A 15,749-nucleotide genomic window follows, 5' to 3' on the forward strand; every position below is an offset into this window, starting at 1 on the left:
ATGCAACCCAAATCTCTCAGACTATTTTAGACAAACAAACAAACAAACAAACAACAACAAAAAAAACCCACAAAGCCGAACCCAGTAACAATCAGATTTCATAAGGATAGCACATTTAAATTGCTATTCCTATAAGAAAACTCTAAACACATTAAAATATATTAAACAAGACGGTGAAGAATGGAGGAAGCTCTCAGGCAGCCAGCCTGTGATTTCCTGTTGGTCCCATCAGGGAGCTGAGAAGGAATATGAGATGCGAGGGCTCAGGTCCCTTGGAGGAAAGCACAGCTGGTCAGGGAACCCTCCCATTTCTCAGTTCCTTGGGCATCTCTCCTCGAAAGACCCTAGCTCAGAGGAAGCTTCCAGTGTCCATCAGAACTGATGAGGAAGAAATTACCTTTTCACTGTCAATGTGGACAACATCTTTGGCTCCAGGATCTTCTTCCCACAGTGGGGGCCCTTTGGGATCCTTCAGAAAGGCCACTATTGACTGAGGAAAAGAAGAGAGAAGGGAAAACTCATTTTAGCCAGGAAAAGAGGGAGGTGGGGGAATCGGGGAAGTTTCTCGTTTTCCTTCCTGGAGACCCAAGTGCCTGGACGGGATTGCATGCGGTATATGGGCAAATGCTTGGGGGTGGCTGTGCCATTCTATAGCCCACTGATATCACTGCTAAGGGCCCTAAAAAGGCACCTCCATCAGCCCCACCGGGATTTTTCAGCATAACACATTACTCCGGTCAGCTGATCCATACCTACTGTGCTTCTCCATGAACCAAAAAAGAGGAAATCTGAGACAATTAGTTGGCTTATTCAAACCAGAGACACTCTCATGCTTCTGCTATATCTTATCTCCTCCAGGAAGCCTCTCTGAACAATTTGAATAAAGGTCTCCAGTCCTATCCAAAGGAGATACTTCCACATTCACACAGCCACTAAAGCTGTCAACCACAGAAGCAGGTAATTATGTCTACCTGTAACCTGCTTGGTATTTTATGATCTAAGTGTTAAATACTGATTATCCTCTGTGGGACTCAGGCTGGGAAGCCCCAGGGCAAAGGGCTCATCTCTGTGGCCACCTGGTTGCTGTAATTCTCATCTTGAAAGTCCAGGATGGAGATCTGAAAAAGACCTTCAGGATAAAGGGCTTAACTGGCCTTTGTAATGTGGACAATCGGCTAAAGTCTCTGCTCCTGACCTGCCATACTTCACTGGTCCAGGAGAGACATGACATTCCCCTTCCTCTCAGTAACTCTTGGAAATGGAGCTCAAAGCCTATGAGAACCAGAAATAGGTACGAGAAACCAGCCAAGCCTGTATCCTTCCATGCTGGAGGGGAGTTGCTGGCCCCCTAGACAACAAATGGAGCCCTCGATGTCCCCCAATTTGATGCCAGATTCCGTTACTTCTGTCCACTTTTATCATGCTCCAATGGGCAGATGATGAACTGGGTGTGTCTGTGTGTACACTGGGGGAGGAAGGGAGCTCTGAGATAAGAAAGGGAAAGACCTTCTTAGTGAGGCTACAATCAGCCCATCCACTGTTACATACAGAAGACCCAGTGAGACTTATTATTTCTGGGAACTCCTATTTGGAAAGAGCTACTGTGAAAGAATGGAGGAGAGCCAAGACTTCATAAAATTTCATTCAGGTAACACTCCCTGTCCATCCAAATGGAGCTTTGAAACACCTCCTGGCAAGAGAAGAGGGTCATTTCCACCACGACAAAGGCAGATTCGCCTTTTCTTAGCCCCTTGGCAAAGCTCACTATGACAGTACAAGCCAAAATGGAACTGGAGGGCCCTCCCAAGACCCATACACATCCACAGCTGCAGAGGCACCTGCCCAACTAGGCCACGTGAAAAAGATGCTTATAGGTGCCCACCTGCATGCTGTTCCAGGAACACCTGGTGCAGGGGTTCTCAGTCTAGGGTGCAGAGTGGACTTCAGGAGCCTGTGAAACCCCAGACTCACATGAAAACATTTACTTTAATGCATACACATGTGCTGTTTTGAAGGAGAAGGTCCGTGGCTTCCATGTGACTCTCAGTAAAATGAGGAACCCAAATGGGGTAGGAACTGCTACCCTGGGGAGCTGCTGTTCCACACCAGCATGAGTTAAAGGATTAGCACAGCCTCCCTTTCCCCTGGCCCCCCACCTCTGCATCAAGGAAAAAAGATGGATGAAGATGGAAAAAGGAAAGAAATTGCCTCTTAATGTAATGACTAAAATGTCCCTACTAGTAATCTTGATTTTCTGGTAAAAATTCTTTTTCTTTAATCAAAGTTGAATAATTCCATTCATAGGTTCTCCTTCAAATCAGTCTGATGAGATCTTGGGTGAAAAATCTGCAGAGAGCAGCACCTGGGACCCCACCCTTAGTTATCGCATCCTTGGTGCTCTGAATCCCAGAAAAATGGCCCGACTCTCATATCTTGATCTTCAGGATGGCTTCATGACTGGGAAACCACAGTCACCACTACGGGGCATTTCGCAAAGATCACCACAGAGCCATCTGAATTTCAGCTTCCAGGCACCTCTGGTCCTCACCACTTATACAAAGTAAGGATTTTGCCGGACAGACTCTGACAAGCAGAAGGCCACTTCCACAGGAAGTTCCCTCTTTTAGTTTCCTCCTTTTTACCCTCATTTACTCTTGCCAGGCCCTGGCCCTGACAGCAACAATAGCCAGAGTATGACCTGAGACCCTGTCCCTACCCTGCCAAGAGGTCCTCTGTTTCTATGGAGATACAGAAGCCCAGGAGAAACCCTGAAAGGAAAACTAATCCATGACCAAGGAGGGCCTCAATCTCAGCTGTGCATGCTGAAAAATAGAAGCTGTCAGGCAGTCACAGGAAGGCTACGCCACTTCCCCCTGCCCTGGAGAACTCCAGGGATGCTACCCCAGTCCGCGATGGCCCTGTGAGCTTGAGGGGACTGGGACCAAGGATCCCTTCTCTCCACTAAAGAGACTGATCCTGTATAATGTTCAGCCAACTTCTCTAGTTTATCGACGTAAAAATCACAAAAAGATGAGATCCCACACATCTAGTCTTTGTAAGGAGGTAGACAAAGGCCACGACTTGGCCTCTCCCACCCATGTAAGCTTAGACCACCAGGACTCCTTGCTCCCTTCCTGCTACTATAGTTCTGAGCAGCTGCTATCCCCTGCTCCACAATTCTAGGACAGATTCCTTGGAGGGCTGACTAAGTATACAATGAACACAACCTCCAAAAGCAAAACAAAAGGCTCTGCTCCCTCTTTCCATCGCTGCATAGGTACCTCCCTGACCCCGCCCAGCTAAATCTTATTCCTGGGGAGCACAAGTTCTCTCCGAGAACTTCAGTTGACATCTTAACACAGAATAACAGGGGTTAAACAACTCTAGTTGGCAGAATTTTCTCTAAGTGTCTAAGTGGGTGTTAAGATGATGAGTAATCAAGCCGAGTCTGTATCAGGTAAAAGCTGCAGCAACTGAAAAAAAGAGCACATGTGACTATATAAACGAGATGACCAGGGAGGTGGGGTGGGGCAGGGGAGAGGGGCACTGACAGCTGCACAGACAGATGAACAGACAGGAAAGAATAGAAGGAGACAGAGGGAGAGAGAGAGAGAGAGAGTGAGGGAGAGAGAGAGGAGCACAAGGTCCAACCCAGTCTGAGAAGCAGGAAAGTCAGAAAGAGCGAGTTCTGCAGATGTTGGGAACAGAAGAAATACGTGGCCCCAGGCAGGGCAGGGGAATGCCACCTGGACCAGAGGCAGAAGAAAGCTGGTTTGAGGAAGGGAATGCACATGATGAAGGAGCAGAGTCCCAGAGCAGGAGAAGGGCTCGAGGTGGGGCAGTTGCTTTGTGATAACAGGACAGCACCCGCAGGATCACCATACTTTTGCTCACTGATGGATTTTTATTGGCTTCTGAATTGGTTTTGCAGCAGGGAACGTATCGGTGACGTCGGCATCTCATCTGGAACAAGCTGCATAAGCCCACAGGTGCCGCCTGCCCGTGTCCTGCATGCTGTGCTAACCTGGGCACAGCAAGCCTCTTCTAACCTATGGGTGGCTGCGGTGGGCACTGCTGCAGAGATGAGGAAGGGCCTGAAACCACAGCAATGGGAGACCCGGGCTTCTGGAGGGGAGAGGCGTGAAGTCACACGCCTCACTGCACGACCTCTGATAGATTCACAAACTAACCGCAAGGTTGGCCGTCCCACTGTGTTAACAGTTACCAACTTTTTCAGATATTCTGCTGACATATGCTCTAGAGATAAGAACCCCTCGGGTCATTCGCGAGAGCAATTTGTGCACTCTGCCCTTCCTTCTCTCAGAGAGAAGCTGCCAGACTTTTGGCATCCATTCAGACTCCAGCTCTGCTGAGAACGAGGGAGGTAAATTTACCTTAAATGTCACAGCTCGGTTATATTCAGTATGAAATGCACCATCCCTGTCAAACGAGGAGAAAAAGGTGTTAACTTTAGGAGTGGTTGTGAAGATACATACCCTTGGTTTCTGTAGCATCATAATAAGATTCAGCTAGCTATTGAATACATTTCAAGATTTTTTTTAAAAGAAATAATTGTAAACACAGGAAAAAATCATTCTGAAATCAAATTGATCTGCCTAAAAGTCACTATTCACTGAGAATACCAACGAAAGCTTTTGGTACTCACTTGGAAATTGGAAATGACCATGTGTGTACTTACTGATAATGGAATAATTCAACCTTTTTGTCCTTTGGGCTCAGGTCAACTTTCATCTTCTTGCACAATTTTCTACTCTCTGCATCGCTGAAAGACACAAATGTCAGGAACCATTTGTCACCTGAGGTCCTTGCAAAGGTGTTGACAGAGTAAAATCTGCTGGTGGCCTAAGAATAAGCCAGGTAACATGGAATTCTCAACAGCAGGTGAGGTCCTCACTGTAGATGGGTTCTCAGAGAACTGAAAGCAGGAGAGTAACCAAGAGAATATGCACCGATCAAAAAAGACAGGGGCAAGCAGATGAGGAAGCTGTATTACTACACGTTAGAGGCAATGCTGAGAGGTCCAGACAAAGGAAGTGCCCCAGAAGCTTAGCGAGTGGTCAGCCCATTCTAAGAAGAAAAATAAACTCAGTGTTGATTTTAAGATCAGTGGGTCCCAATTCTGGCTCCTCTTTAGAATCACCTGGCAAGTTTTAAAAATACCGATTCCTTGGCCCTCCCCGGATCATTACTTCAGAATCTCTGCCTAGGGCCCAAGCAAGTTTCGGTTGTTCAAGTGCTAATGTGTGCCATATGCCGCCTCCTACTACTATATAACACCTGACCTAGGTAAGAGGGAAATGTCTTACCATGTTGAAATCTGACCGGGTATTGACAAAAGCCAACAGGAGAAAGGAAAAAGCTTCAGTGATGTGCTAGTATCTGCAATATCGCCCTCTCGCAATTCCTCGAGTAAAAAAAGGTCTGTTGGGTGCCATTCGCCGTTTACAAAGTGCTCATGCATGACCTCATCTAATCTTGGTTTCCTTCCTGTTAGACCAGTGGACCTCAAAATGTGGCCCCTGGACCAGCATCACCCAGGAACCTCTAAGAAATGCAAACTCTCAGCCCCATCCCAGACGTACTGAATCAAAATTCCTTGGGCACAAGAACAATTGATTCAAGGAGCCTTCCCAGTGATTGTGACGCATGCACCAACCTGCACTAATGTGGCTTTCCCTATGTCCTACACCAGCTACCTCAGAGACCTTACCTGCTCTTACAGATCCTCCAAGACCTCACCACGCTCAGGCGAATGTAACCAATAGCCAGCCAAAGGCAGCCCGCCAGCCCGTCCACGAAGGACCCTGCTCCTTGTTTCAGTGTCCACTCCCAGGCCTGAGTGGACTCGGTGAGGGTTTCTCAGTCACCCAGTCTCCACTGGTCTCCACTGATGACACTGCATGAGAAACTTTATTCTGCCAGGTATGACATCGCTGGAGGGAAGTCCCTTCCTCTCCCACCTGTTTCCATACCTTACCGCCTTCTACAGACACCGGCTTCGCACAGCTGTGCACCAGCCCCAGAACAGATGGACTAATTAAACCATTCAGCTCAATTCTAAAAGCAACCAAGCAAAATCTTGGGATCTCGTTTTGAGTATAAATACGCAATTTGCAATTCAAGAAGCATGTCTTCCTAGAGAGGTGTGTGTGGGGTCAGAGCGAGGGAGTGTGGGCACGCTCAGGGCCAACCCCTTGCTCCCGCCCTCACCCCAGGCCCAGGGCTTTCCCTCCCTACTTAGTTCTGCCTGTGGTAGCCATCACTGTGGCCACTTCCTCTTCTAGCTTCGGCAAACACTGGAGACTCAAGAAATGCATGATGAATTCAGAAGGGGTAATGACATTGCCATGGCTGCTCTCCCAAGGCGAGGGCATTTTAAGAGAGGAAGTGCAGAGGGAAGGGCTAAGCTGGGGGTGGGAGGAGACCCTGTGGGCCAAGAGTACACATCAGAAGGCCCCTGGAAGGGCAGCCCACCACATGCTCTCTGGAAACTCTCACCCTGAAGCCCCGTGGGGATGCCATACGCGCCTGCACTGACAACGGCTATTGCATTCTGGGTCTGCCCCATCCTGCAGGGCTGTGGTGGCACCACGCGGACAGGCAGCAGGTCTGTTTGGGAACAACCGTGTCTGAGGTGCCCTTTCCCCGCCTGAGTTCATTCTCCAGAAGAGAGGGCCCGGCTCAGGATGTTTACAGCTGTTCACTTGGCACTCTCCTTGTCCAGCTTTGTTCTGCTGTGCTGAACTGATTCTGTGACCTCCTACTGTCCACCCAACAGCAACGGCAAATAGCACCGGGGCAGGAACCAAGTCAGCATGGGCCTCTCTCCGCCCCACGCTCGCGTTCAGCAGGGGTGCCCAAAGGGCCTGCTCACACTGCTGTGCCTGTGGTGGCCATTCAAGTCCTGCAAGGCAGCCACTGGAGGGGAGGAGTGCGACACCATGCTGGCTCCCTCGTCCATCAAGCCTGGCTGGAAGCCTCTTCCTATGACTTTCACAAAGCAGAGAGGAGTGACAGGGATTCCAATCCCAATCCCTGCCTGCACCGCCAAAACCACTCCCGGGAAATGTCTCGCTGCAGCCTTAGGCCCCCTGTGAGCCTAGGCCAGGCTTAGGAGCAAAGCTCTAAAACAACCACCTTGGCTGGGTGGAGCTGGGGGGGCCACAGAGGTTCTCCTGCCTGTATCTCAATGTGTACCCCTGCCTACAGCCTACGGCCCGTACTCCAGTTAAGCTAATCACGGCTCTGTCTCTGCCACAGGATTCCTTGTCGCAGACGCCACATAACCCTCTTCCTTCCCTAGGTTATATGACACGCCCCAAGGATTCTCTCCTCTCCCCTGCCCCCTACACACACGAATACGATTGCACTTGCATGATTCTCAGAGGGGTCGGTGGGGAGGTGGCTTCCTGCCATCTAAGCACCTCTGCCGTCCACCTCTAGCACTTCCTTCGCTGCCATCTCTCCACAGTGCATCTCTCCACAGCTGACCAACATGTCCGCTGACTGTCATTCTCATCAGAAATGTTGGCTAGATGAAGATGAGGACTTTGTTTTGCTCATGGCTGTTTCCCCAAGGTTACAACATCAGCTGGCACAGAGTGAGCACTCTATAAATCACCTGAATGAATGAGTGAATGACTGATGCTGCTTGTGGCTGCTGGGAGGAGGCTCTGCACTTCTGGCTTTCAGGGCTCTGGGCTCTGTCTATTGAACTGCAGGAAACCTGCCAGGTGACACTTCCTGACAGTGCTCTGTCAGCTTAGCTCCCCTTCCTCCTACAATTCTGTCTCACAGAGAAAGAGAGAGCGTACTAATTGTGTGGTATAGACAATAAAAGTCATAAGTGTTGGAGAAGAAGAGAGAAATTACCCAAGTTCAGGGACTTAAAAGGATCTGGGTTGAGAGATTAAGCACAATTAATTGATCTACTGGCTACCTCCTTCTCACCTTCTCTTCCCTAGCCAGTGACTGAGGCTCTAGGGGGTAAAGGAGACATAGGCAGTGAGCAGGGAAATGAGATGCTTTGTTGCAGTGGAGAGGGAGGGAGAAAACCTCCATGGATCATGGAGAGTAGACTGGTCGTGCAAAGGGCCTCATCTGCCACTCAATCTGCTCGTAGTGCTGGAGCCCCGCCTCCCTCTGCCTGTTTACTCCTCCACCACCTGCTACATCCTTTCCCGCCTCGCCTCCCCGGGCTCTCCTATACAGAGAATGTTCAGAAAAAGATGACGAGGCCTGTACACACTTCCCTCCCACCCTGGGCTGACAGACAGACACATGCACGGTGTTTTCATTTGAATTTGTTGTGGAGTGGCAACCTAATAGTGTGGAGCAGCTGCTGCAGATGTATAGAGCTGTGTTTACCAGATCTACACGTGCAGTTAACGATCATCCAGGAGACTGGCAATTCCCACTCCTGGGAGTCAGACCCAGGGATGAAAGAGGGGAGAGAGCAAAAAGAAAAAGAAACAAGGTGCTGGAGGCTTGGGAAAAGGAGGTATGTGACTTTCACAAGTCGCAGCCTAAGTACCAAACCCTCCCTGGAGGAAAGCCCAACTGCCAGCAGGAATGACTGACAGTTTCTAGATTTGGCTCTGCCATTAGCCAGTCTGTGACCTCTGGTGAGGCCCTTAGTCTCTCAAGCTGCAGAATGCAGGAGTTGTCTACGTGAGCTGAATGGAGCTTTAAATTCCTCTATAGGTCAAGTCATTCTAAAGCACCAAGGCAGTCTGCCTATATCTTGATGGATGATCCAGGAGCAAAGGCGGAGACCCAAAAAGATCTGACCCTCTGTCATCTCTGTCCTAGCCCCCGACCAGATCCTCACTAAGCCACACAGCATCCCTATGTCCACACAAGCCATGAACAGCCTCCCGCAACAAGGGAGAAAGCAGACTACACTAAGAACCAGAGGCAAGGCCCCAGCCTGTCTTGGCCACTGTGTGCCCTTAGCTAATGCAGATGTCCCTCTCCTGGGCTCCATTTCCCCATCAAAGAAGGGGAAGATCTCCTTCTCCCACCTGCCATGTCCGACATGGCGGGATCCCGAGCCATGGTCTTGTGACCTCCGAGGCTGGGTAGGAGAGGAAAGGTGGAAAGCAAGAAGCAGCATCACTTCAGAGACATGAAAATGGGAGATAAGGAGCAACTGTCAGAGTGACTGCCAGGTGCCAAATACCAGGGACAATATGAGCAAATGTAGCAGAAAGACACAGACAGGAGACAGAGAACAGTTCTGGAATAGCTGGGCCTTAAACTTGGACAGACCTTGGTGGTCTCATGGCACTCGCTAACGAACGGACTCCCTGTGTACAGCAGGAATCCTCCCAGGTCTGGCTGTTCTCCTTGGCACCGACCTCAAGAAGGCATATAATAAAGTATGAACTATGCAGCACGGTTAATAAAAGTGCTGGGAATAGAAGGAAAGGAGCGTGCCTTCTCCTCCACCTGCCTCCCCAGCCCAGTACTTCTAAGGCTCTGCTCCTCAGCAGGGGACATGTCACCCCCAACTGACACACGGCAACGTGCAAGGAGGTATCTGAAGACAGAACATCAACAGAGCACGTCTGGAAGTCTCCTTTATCCCACGGTAAATCATGTCGAACATGCCTCCATATAAAGGACCAAATGCTAAATTCAAATATTCTTTAGAAGAAGACATAAGACTTTAAAATATGTTATGCCTACCCTGGCAGGCCCCAAATGTTGGATCTGGGAAGGCAGCACCACTCCAGGGGAAATAAAGCAGATGGGAGAAAGAGAGCAGGGAAGAAGGAAAATGTGGTTAGGTAAAGACCTTAAACCCTCAGGAAAAGAAAGCAGTGAGCATGAATAGGACAGTCTCAGCTCAGTGAGAATCAGCCCCAGGAATTAGCATACCAGGCACAGCTCCCGCCTGCTGGCTCCAGCTCCGCCGCCCATACAGCAGCACTCCACGCCAAGGCCAAGACCCGATGCCAGGCTGCAGGGCACGAGGAGAATACCAACTCCCTCACATACAACCCACTTAACAGCCAGACAGCCACCAGCAGCCAACCCGAGCGTGGCTGCTGAAGTCTGAGCCAGGAGGTGGAGTGAGGGGAAGGGAGAGCTGACAAATCCCTGGACAGAAGCCAGTCACCCTACAGAAACCTCACAGCAACAAGTTACTAGGACCTGGGAGAAGACCAACATGGAGAGGGAAGGATGGGAGAGACAATAAGAAGCAGACACCCAGAATGGAGAGACACGAAGAAAGAAAGGCGCCCCCCCACCCAAAACTGGAAGACACCCCCACCACACACTTGCACGCATACACACTGTATTCCACGTCTGGCAGCTTCTGGGATTTTCTGCACCAGGCTATTTAGGGATGAGAGCAGCTTGGGAGATTCAACTCCACGTTTCATACAAGATTAAACAGGAGCCTAGAGGAGGGCACTGACTTGCCAAAGGCCCCACGGCTATTTGCTGTCAGAGCCTGGACTCAAAGCCAGGCCTCTTGACCTGCAGTCCTACAAACCTCACTGCACCCTGCACTTCTTCAGAGCAAAACACCCATGAGCCAGGGCTGACTCTCACACCCAAAACTTTCTTCAGGGGTATCCTCACAACAACCAAAGGATCCTCACCCAAGAAGAAGCTGCTGAAGAACAAACGCATCTTTTCTCCCCTCCAGCTTCTTGAAATGCCCTGAACAACCTTGCCCAGATGAAACATAGCAACGGTAACATGGGATCTCAGGTTTCTATTCTATTCTATTCTATTCTATTCTATTCTATTCTATTCTATTCTATTCTATTCTATTCTATTCTATTCTATTCGGAGCTGGGAAGAAGGCAGAATATGTATCATTGTCCCACTTACAGATGAGGAAACACTCAGGATACCCGTTCTTTCCAAGGACCCAAAGTGACAGGGCTCGTAAGTAGCAACGCTGACCCTTCGACCCAGGCCTCTTCCATTTATGCCACACATGTCCAAAGATACCTCACACCAGAGTACTGCCTCGTCTCAGCCTAGAGTGTCACCTACACTCTTCACTTGCCCTTTAAGGGGGAAAATCAGAGTGGGCTGTCCACTCCTGACCTTCCTGTCATCCTGCCCCCAGCCTGGCACTCCTATTCCAGCCTCTGGACTCTTTGCTGGCAGGTAGGAAGCAGAGTTGGAAAGGACGAGAGCTGGGGAACCTCAGGGGGGCCAGGAGAGGGGAGGCATGCCCTGGCTGCCCATTTAACAGCAGACGAGATACAAAGTGCACAGACGTTGGCTCCATTCCACCTACTCGCTGCAGACAGCAACAGAAGGCGTTCCTGGGAGCGCATCTTCCCACCTCCAGCCAGAGCGGCTCATTCAGAATCATAAACACAGACTGAATGTATTAGGACGACAGCAGGCGCTGTCATCACAGGGTCCCGGAGTTGAGATGATGAGGTCCCCTAATGATTTACGGGGCACATTCAGAAGTCTAGGAGCAGGAGCAGCCAAGCAGGAGGGCAGAGCCAGCAGATGCCCTTGGGAATCTCCTTGTGTGACGGTGGTCTGTGAGAACTGCCACCCAGGACGCCCTGTGTGGACTAGAGCTCCGAGTTCCGTCCCTTGGGCTGTTCTGGGAAAATTTAGCTGCACCCTGCCTCTGATTTCAAACTCGGATCCAGATAATTCTGCTTCCACCATAATCAATTATAGCTCCTCAATCTGCCTACTTATCTAAACTATTTTAAAAGCTAATTAACGTTTCAGTTTATACTTCCTCTTACAGAGATAAACTGAGCAGCACCTACGTAGAACAATTTATCTTTCTGTCTTAAGGTTACCTCTTTTAAGCTGTAAGGTGCCACTTGATTTTCATTTTCACACATCAAGAGTCATAGGATTACTTCTCCCATTGGCACTTTTACTGACTCCAGACGTTATGTCTCCAACAAGTCCTGAATTCTAATCTTCTTAGTCTGTCTTTACACACTAACCCCAATCCCAATTAGTCCTGCCTGTATAGGCAGCAGAGGACTGAAGCCTCCATATCCACCAGCCAGATGACTCCAGATAGTGCTCAGGGTGCACCCCACAGGGAGCTGCCTGCAGGGAAAGTCAAGGTACTTTAAAGACCTGGTACTCTGAGGTTTTGGCCCCAAACTTGAACTCTATCTCCTCTGTGAAGCTTGCTCAACCCCTCTAGGCAGAATCAAGTGACTCCCCTCTACACATATAGCCCACATTTACGGCACTTTCGCCTGGATTGTAGTTACCTGGTTAGGTGTCTGCCTCTTCCTGGCACACTGGGGACACTAAAATTCTTTAGGACAGGGGTCTCCAACCTCCTGGCCATGGAACATCCCAGTATGTGGCCTGTTAGGAACCGGGTCACACAGCAGGAGGTGAGCAGCGGGTGAGCCAGTGAAGCTTCATCTGTATTTGCAGCCGCTCCCCAGCGCTAGCATCACCATCTCAGCTCCACCTCATATTATCGGGCATTAGATTCTCATAGGAGCACCGGTCCTTGGTGCCAAAAAAGTTGGGGACTGTTGCTTTAGGACACTGTTACCCATCTGTGCACCTGCACACGACAATTGATTGGGAATGTTTGCTGAGTGAACCTAGGTGGATGGAGCCACAGCACCAAAGTTCTTCCCATTTCTGCTACCTACAAGCCTCACAAGAATGCCCTGTGATAGGGCTCCATCGGCTGGGCAGAACTGGTGTCATCTCCAGCTGGGGAGTCCAAAGCACCTTGTCCCCTCTAATAGGCTCTGTCATTTGCCAGTCACACAGAGTACCCCTGGCGAAATATGGGAGACAGAGACACACCTAGAAGACAAGAACACTTCCAGACCAACTATGAACTAGAATTAACCAATGGTTACTACTTCACCAACTGTCTAGAGAGCATTCCCTTCCATTAAGTTGGTATTTAAATAAATCTGGAGGTAGGAAGCCAGACACATATGCATACACACACATACAAATACACACATGCCCTTACAGTAAATAGTGCTCGGCTAACACTTCCAGTCTCATTTGGTGCTTTGTCAAAATATGGCTCTCCTTCAATTCTCTCCAGTCAGGGCACAGGAAAGGCTTGAGGACATCTCGTGCATTTGCAAAGAATGAACTCAGACAGTAGAGGCAAAAGATTGCACTGAGTAGAGCCCATTAAACCTCACTTAACCCACAGGGTAGCAGCAGGGCTTATGAGTCAGGCAAGGTCAGCTATATTAAAGGTTAAAAAGACCTTGATGGGCCATCCAGGAAAAGAACTGCCTCTTTTCCCAGCAGAGCCCCGCCTCTTCCCCGTACCGACAAGAGTGCAATACTCTAAAGTCCAATTCTCCATTCTCCCCATCTTCCCAGCCCCACGCTCCCGATAAACCCTAAGTCCAGGTGAGAAGTGGCCAGACACAGTGGCTCTGGAAATACTTGCTGTCTTCAGTCAGAAAGACATGTAAATGCTGCTATCCACCAAGTGCTGCAGTGCCTTGCATAGAGCTGGTGCTCCGTAAACATGCAAAGGACAAACTTCTTGGCTACCTTTTTCCTTTGTTCATTTAATATCTGCGTGTCTTTTCTATGTTTGTGCCAATCTATGCCAAATTGGGAGCTAATGATATGACAAGAGGTTGCGGTGTGTGTGTGTGTGTGTGTGTGTATCCCAGCAGCAAATCATTAAACACAGAGAGATATGGAAATTATTCCTAATGGTTGAAAGGAAAGGGAGTCTAACTAAGTACACCCTGGACTTCAACTCCCAGACTCAAAAGAATGAGGAATTCCAAGAGACCCCCTCCCCACCTAGGTTCACTCAGCAGGTGTTTGATTCTGCCACCTTAACACTGACAATAAAGTCTCTGGGAGGAGGAAGGTCAGGAAGGAGAACGAGGAAGAGAAGGAGCTCACAGCATGGGCATCAGGACAGGTGCGGGGGGACTGGGGATACAGGTCAGAGGAGAGAGCTGGAAGGACTAAGCCACCTGCCCAGGACGGATACTTCTAATGGAGCCACCTCAGAAGCCAAGGCAACAGTCAGGTCAGCCAGCTGATTCTGTCACCTTTGGGCCACAGACAGTGGAGACATCTGTTACTGGCCTGGGCTGGGAGTAAAGCCTAGGTTCTTGCTGCAGACCCCCTGACAAGCAAACCTACCAGGTGATCCTGAAAACTACCTTGCCCTCTAGACATCAAGGTCCCCCTATAAAACAAGGCCCCCTCTGCCACCGGGGCAGGGGGTAGGGAGGGCAGGGCCTGGACAGAACAGGAGGAAGCCAGTATCTTCCCCTTCTCCAGGCCCCAAGTGACCCTACAGGACTGCTAGAGAGGTCTTTGTGCAGCATCTCTCTATCACATTCTCTCTCCCAGAGTATTAATCAGAGATAATTCCCTACAGCCCCCCCCCCCACTAAAGCCACCGAGTCCCCTGCCACCATGCCCCATGTCCCCAAGACATACCCACAGTCTACCCAGCAGATGGTGCCTTGTCCTTTCACTGCTTGGGCCACAGTGGACAATAACCTGAGATGACTTTCAGCTGCAGCTTCTATAAAAAAAAAAAAAAAAAAAATTAAACGTTTGTGCCCAAATGTACCCCTGCCATCTTCCCTTAGGGGCAAGGAAGGAAAGAGACCAGTCTCAGAGGGAGCGAGGTCCTGGGTACCAGTCAAAACATTGTCCCTGTGATCAACAGTTTGATGAGGACAGCCCAGTTCTTGTCAGAAACCCCTGCTTCTGCCATCCTCCTGGGCCCTTCCTCACAGACATAGACACCCCACCCCCTCCCCGCAATTCATCCCTCCCGTGAGCTACACTTCACGCCTTGCTCTTCCAAGAATCTCTGAGCCAGAGAGTCAACTCCCAGTAGAATCTCTGATTCATTACTTTTCTGGGACAAATTTTGAAAATTCTATAACCAAATAATTATAATTCTATAACTGAAGTAGGGAACGAGTTTGCCAATTTCACTCTTGTCTGTTCCTGAGCCCAACCTGAGAGCTGACAAGGATGGGGACCAGATCCTTCCTTTGCCTGTGTATTACATGCTCATTTAGAGGCTCAGTACAACCTGGTGGTTAAATGAGGTTTATATATGACACTAGTCTCTGCTGGACCAACGCCAAGTATACCCAAGGCTACTTCCATAGCCTACTGCTCTGGAAGTGGCAGGGGAAGAACTGACTGTGGCAGGGCCTTGGGAGTCAGCTGCAGAAACACGGACTATGCCTCGGGGCAGGGTGAAGTGAACACAAGAAAGGAAGAGTGTTTTGCTGATCCAGGTGTCAATCCCTGTGTATCTGGGCAAAGCACCTGGGAACTACTGTAGAAGGGCAGGTTCTTGGGGATGGAGCCTCTGCAGCCAGGATTTCAACAATGCCAGCCTGCAAGGGCCCACTGCAGAGCGGCTGTGGTCAGTGTGTCACCTTCCCCTATCATACCTGTGAGCTCATGTGAAAGGCTCACCAGGCAGACACGGGTGGGGAGAGCAGTCTGCTGCCCTCTCCTGCCAGACACCATATGATACCTTCCAAAGCCAAGCAGAAATGATGTCTGAATTATATGCCTCCACTGATCTCCTTTTCTAGTGCGGATAATGGTAGCTGTTTGTGAATACAAAACATGCTGAGCTTTTCATGGAAGTGAACAAAAAGCATCGTTCTAGAACTGTGCCAGGAACCCCCACCAGGGCAACAAGACGAGGGACCAGCGGAGGTGGGAAGGGCCATCGCCCCACCACGCAGATGGGCTCTGGGAGGCGGGGG

The 15,749-nt window shown here is 49.8% G+C and overlaps 1 protein-coding gene across 2 annotated transcripts in view; it reads right to left on the reverse strand.

The window, feature by feature from the left end:
• The window catches only part of PDIA5 (protein disulfide isomerase family A member 5), an 83,014-nt gene that overhangs the window by 45,052 nt on the left and 22,213 nt on the right, over window positions 1-15,749 (reverse strand). For both annotated transcript variants that reach the window (XM_016159356.2, XM_016159358.2), the window contains exons 3-6: window positions 14,446-14,533; window positions 4,700-4,783; window positions 4,395-4,440; window positions 398-490 (exon numbers count right to left, since the gene is read on the reverse strand). In XM_016159356.2, coding sequence (XP_016014842.1) covers window positions 398-490; window positions 4,395-4,440; window positions 4,700-4,783; window positions 14,446-14,533 — 311 coding nt within the window. The remainder of the gene's footprint in view (window positions 1-397; window positions 491-4,394; window positions 4,441-4,699; window positions 4,784-14,445; window positions 14,534-15,749) is intronic.

This window comes from Rousettus aegyptiacus, unplaced genomic scaffold (assembly GCF_014176215.1).
Source record: "Rousettus aegyptiacus isolate mRouAeg1 unplaced genomic scaffold, mRouAeg1.p scaffold_m13_p_4, whole genome shotgun sequence".
In the NCBI taxonomy this organism is placed as follows: Eukaryota; Metazoa; Chordata; class Mammalia; order Chiroptera; family Pteropodidae; genus Rousettus; species Rousettus aegyptiacus.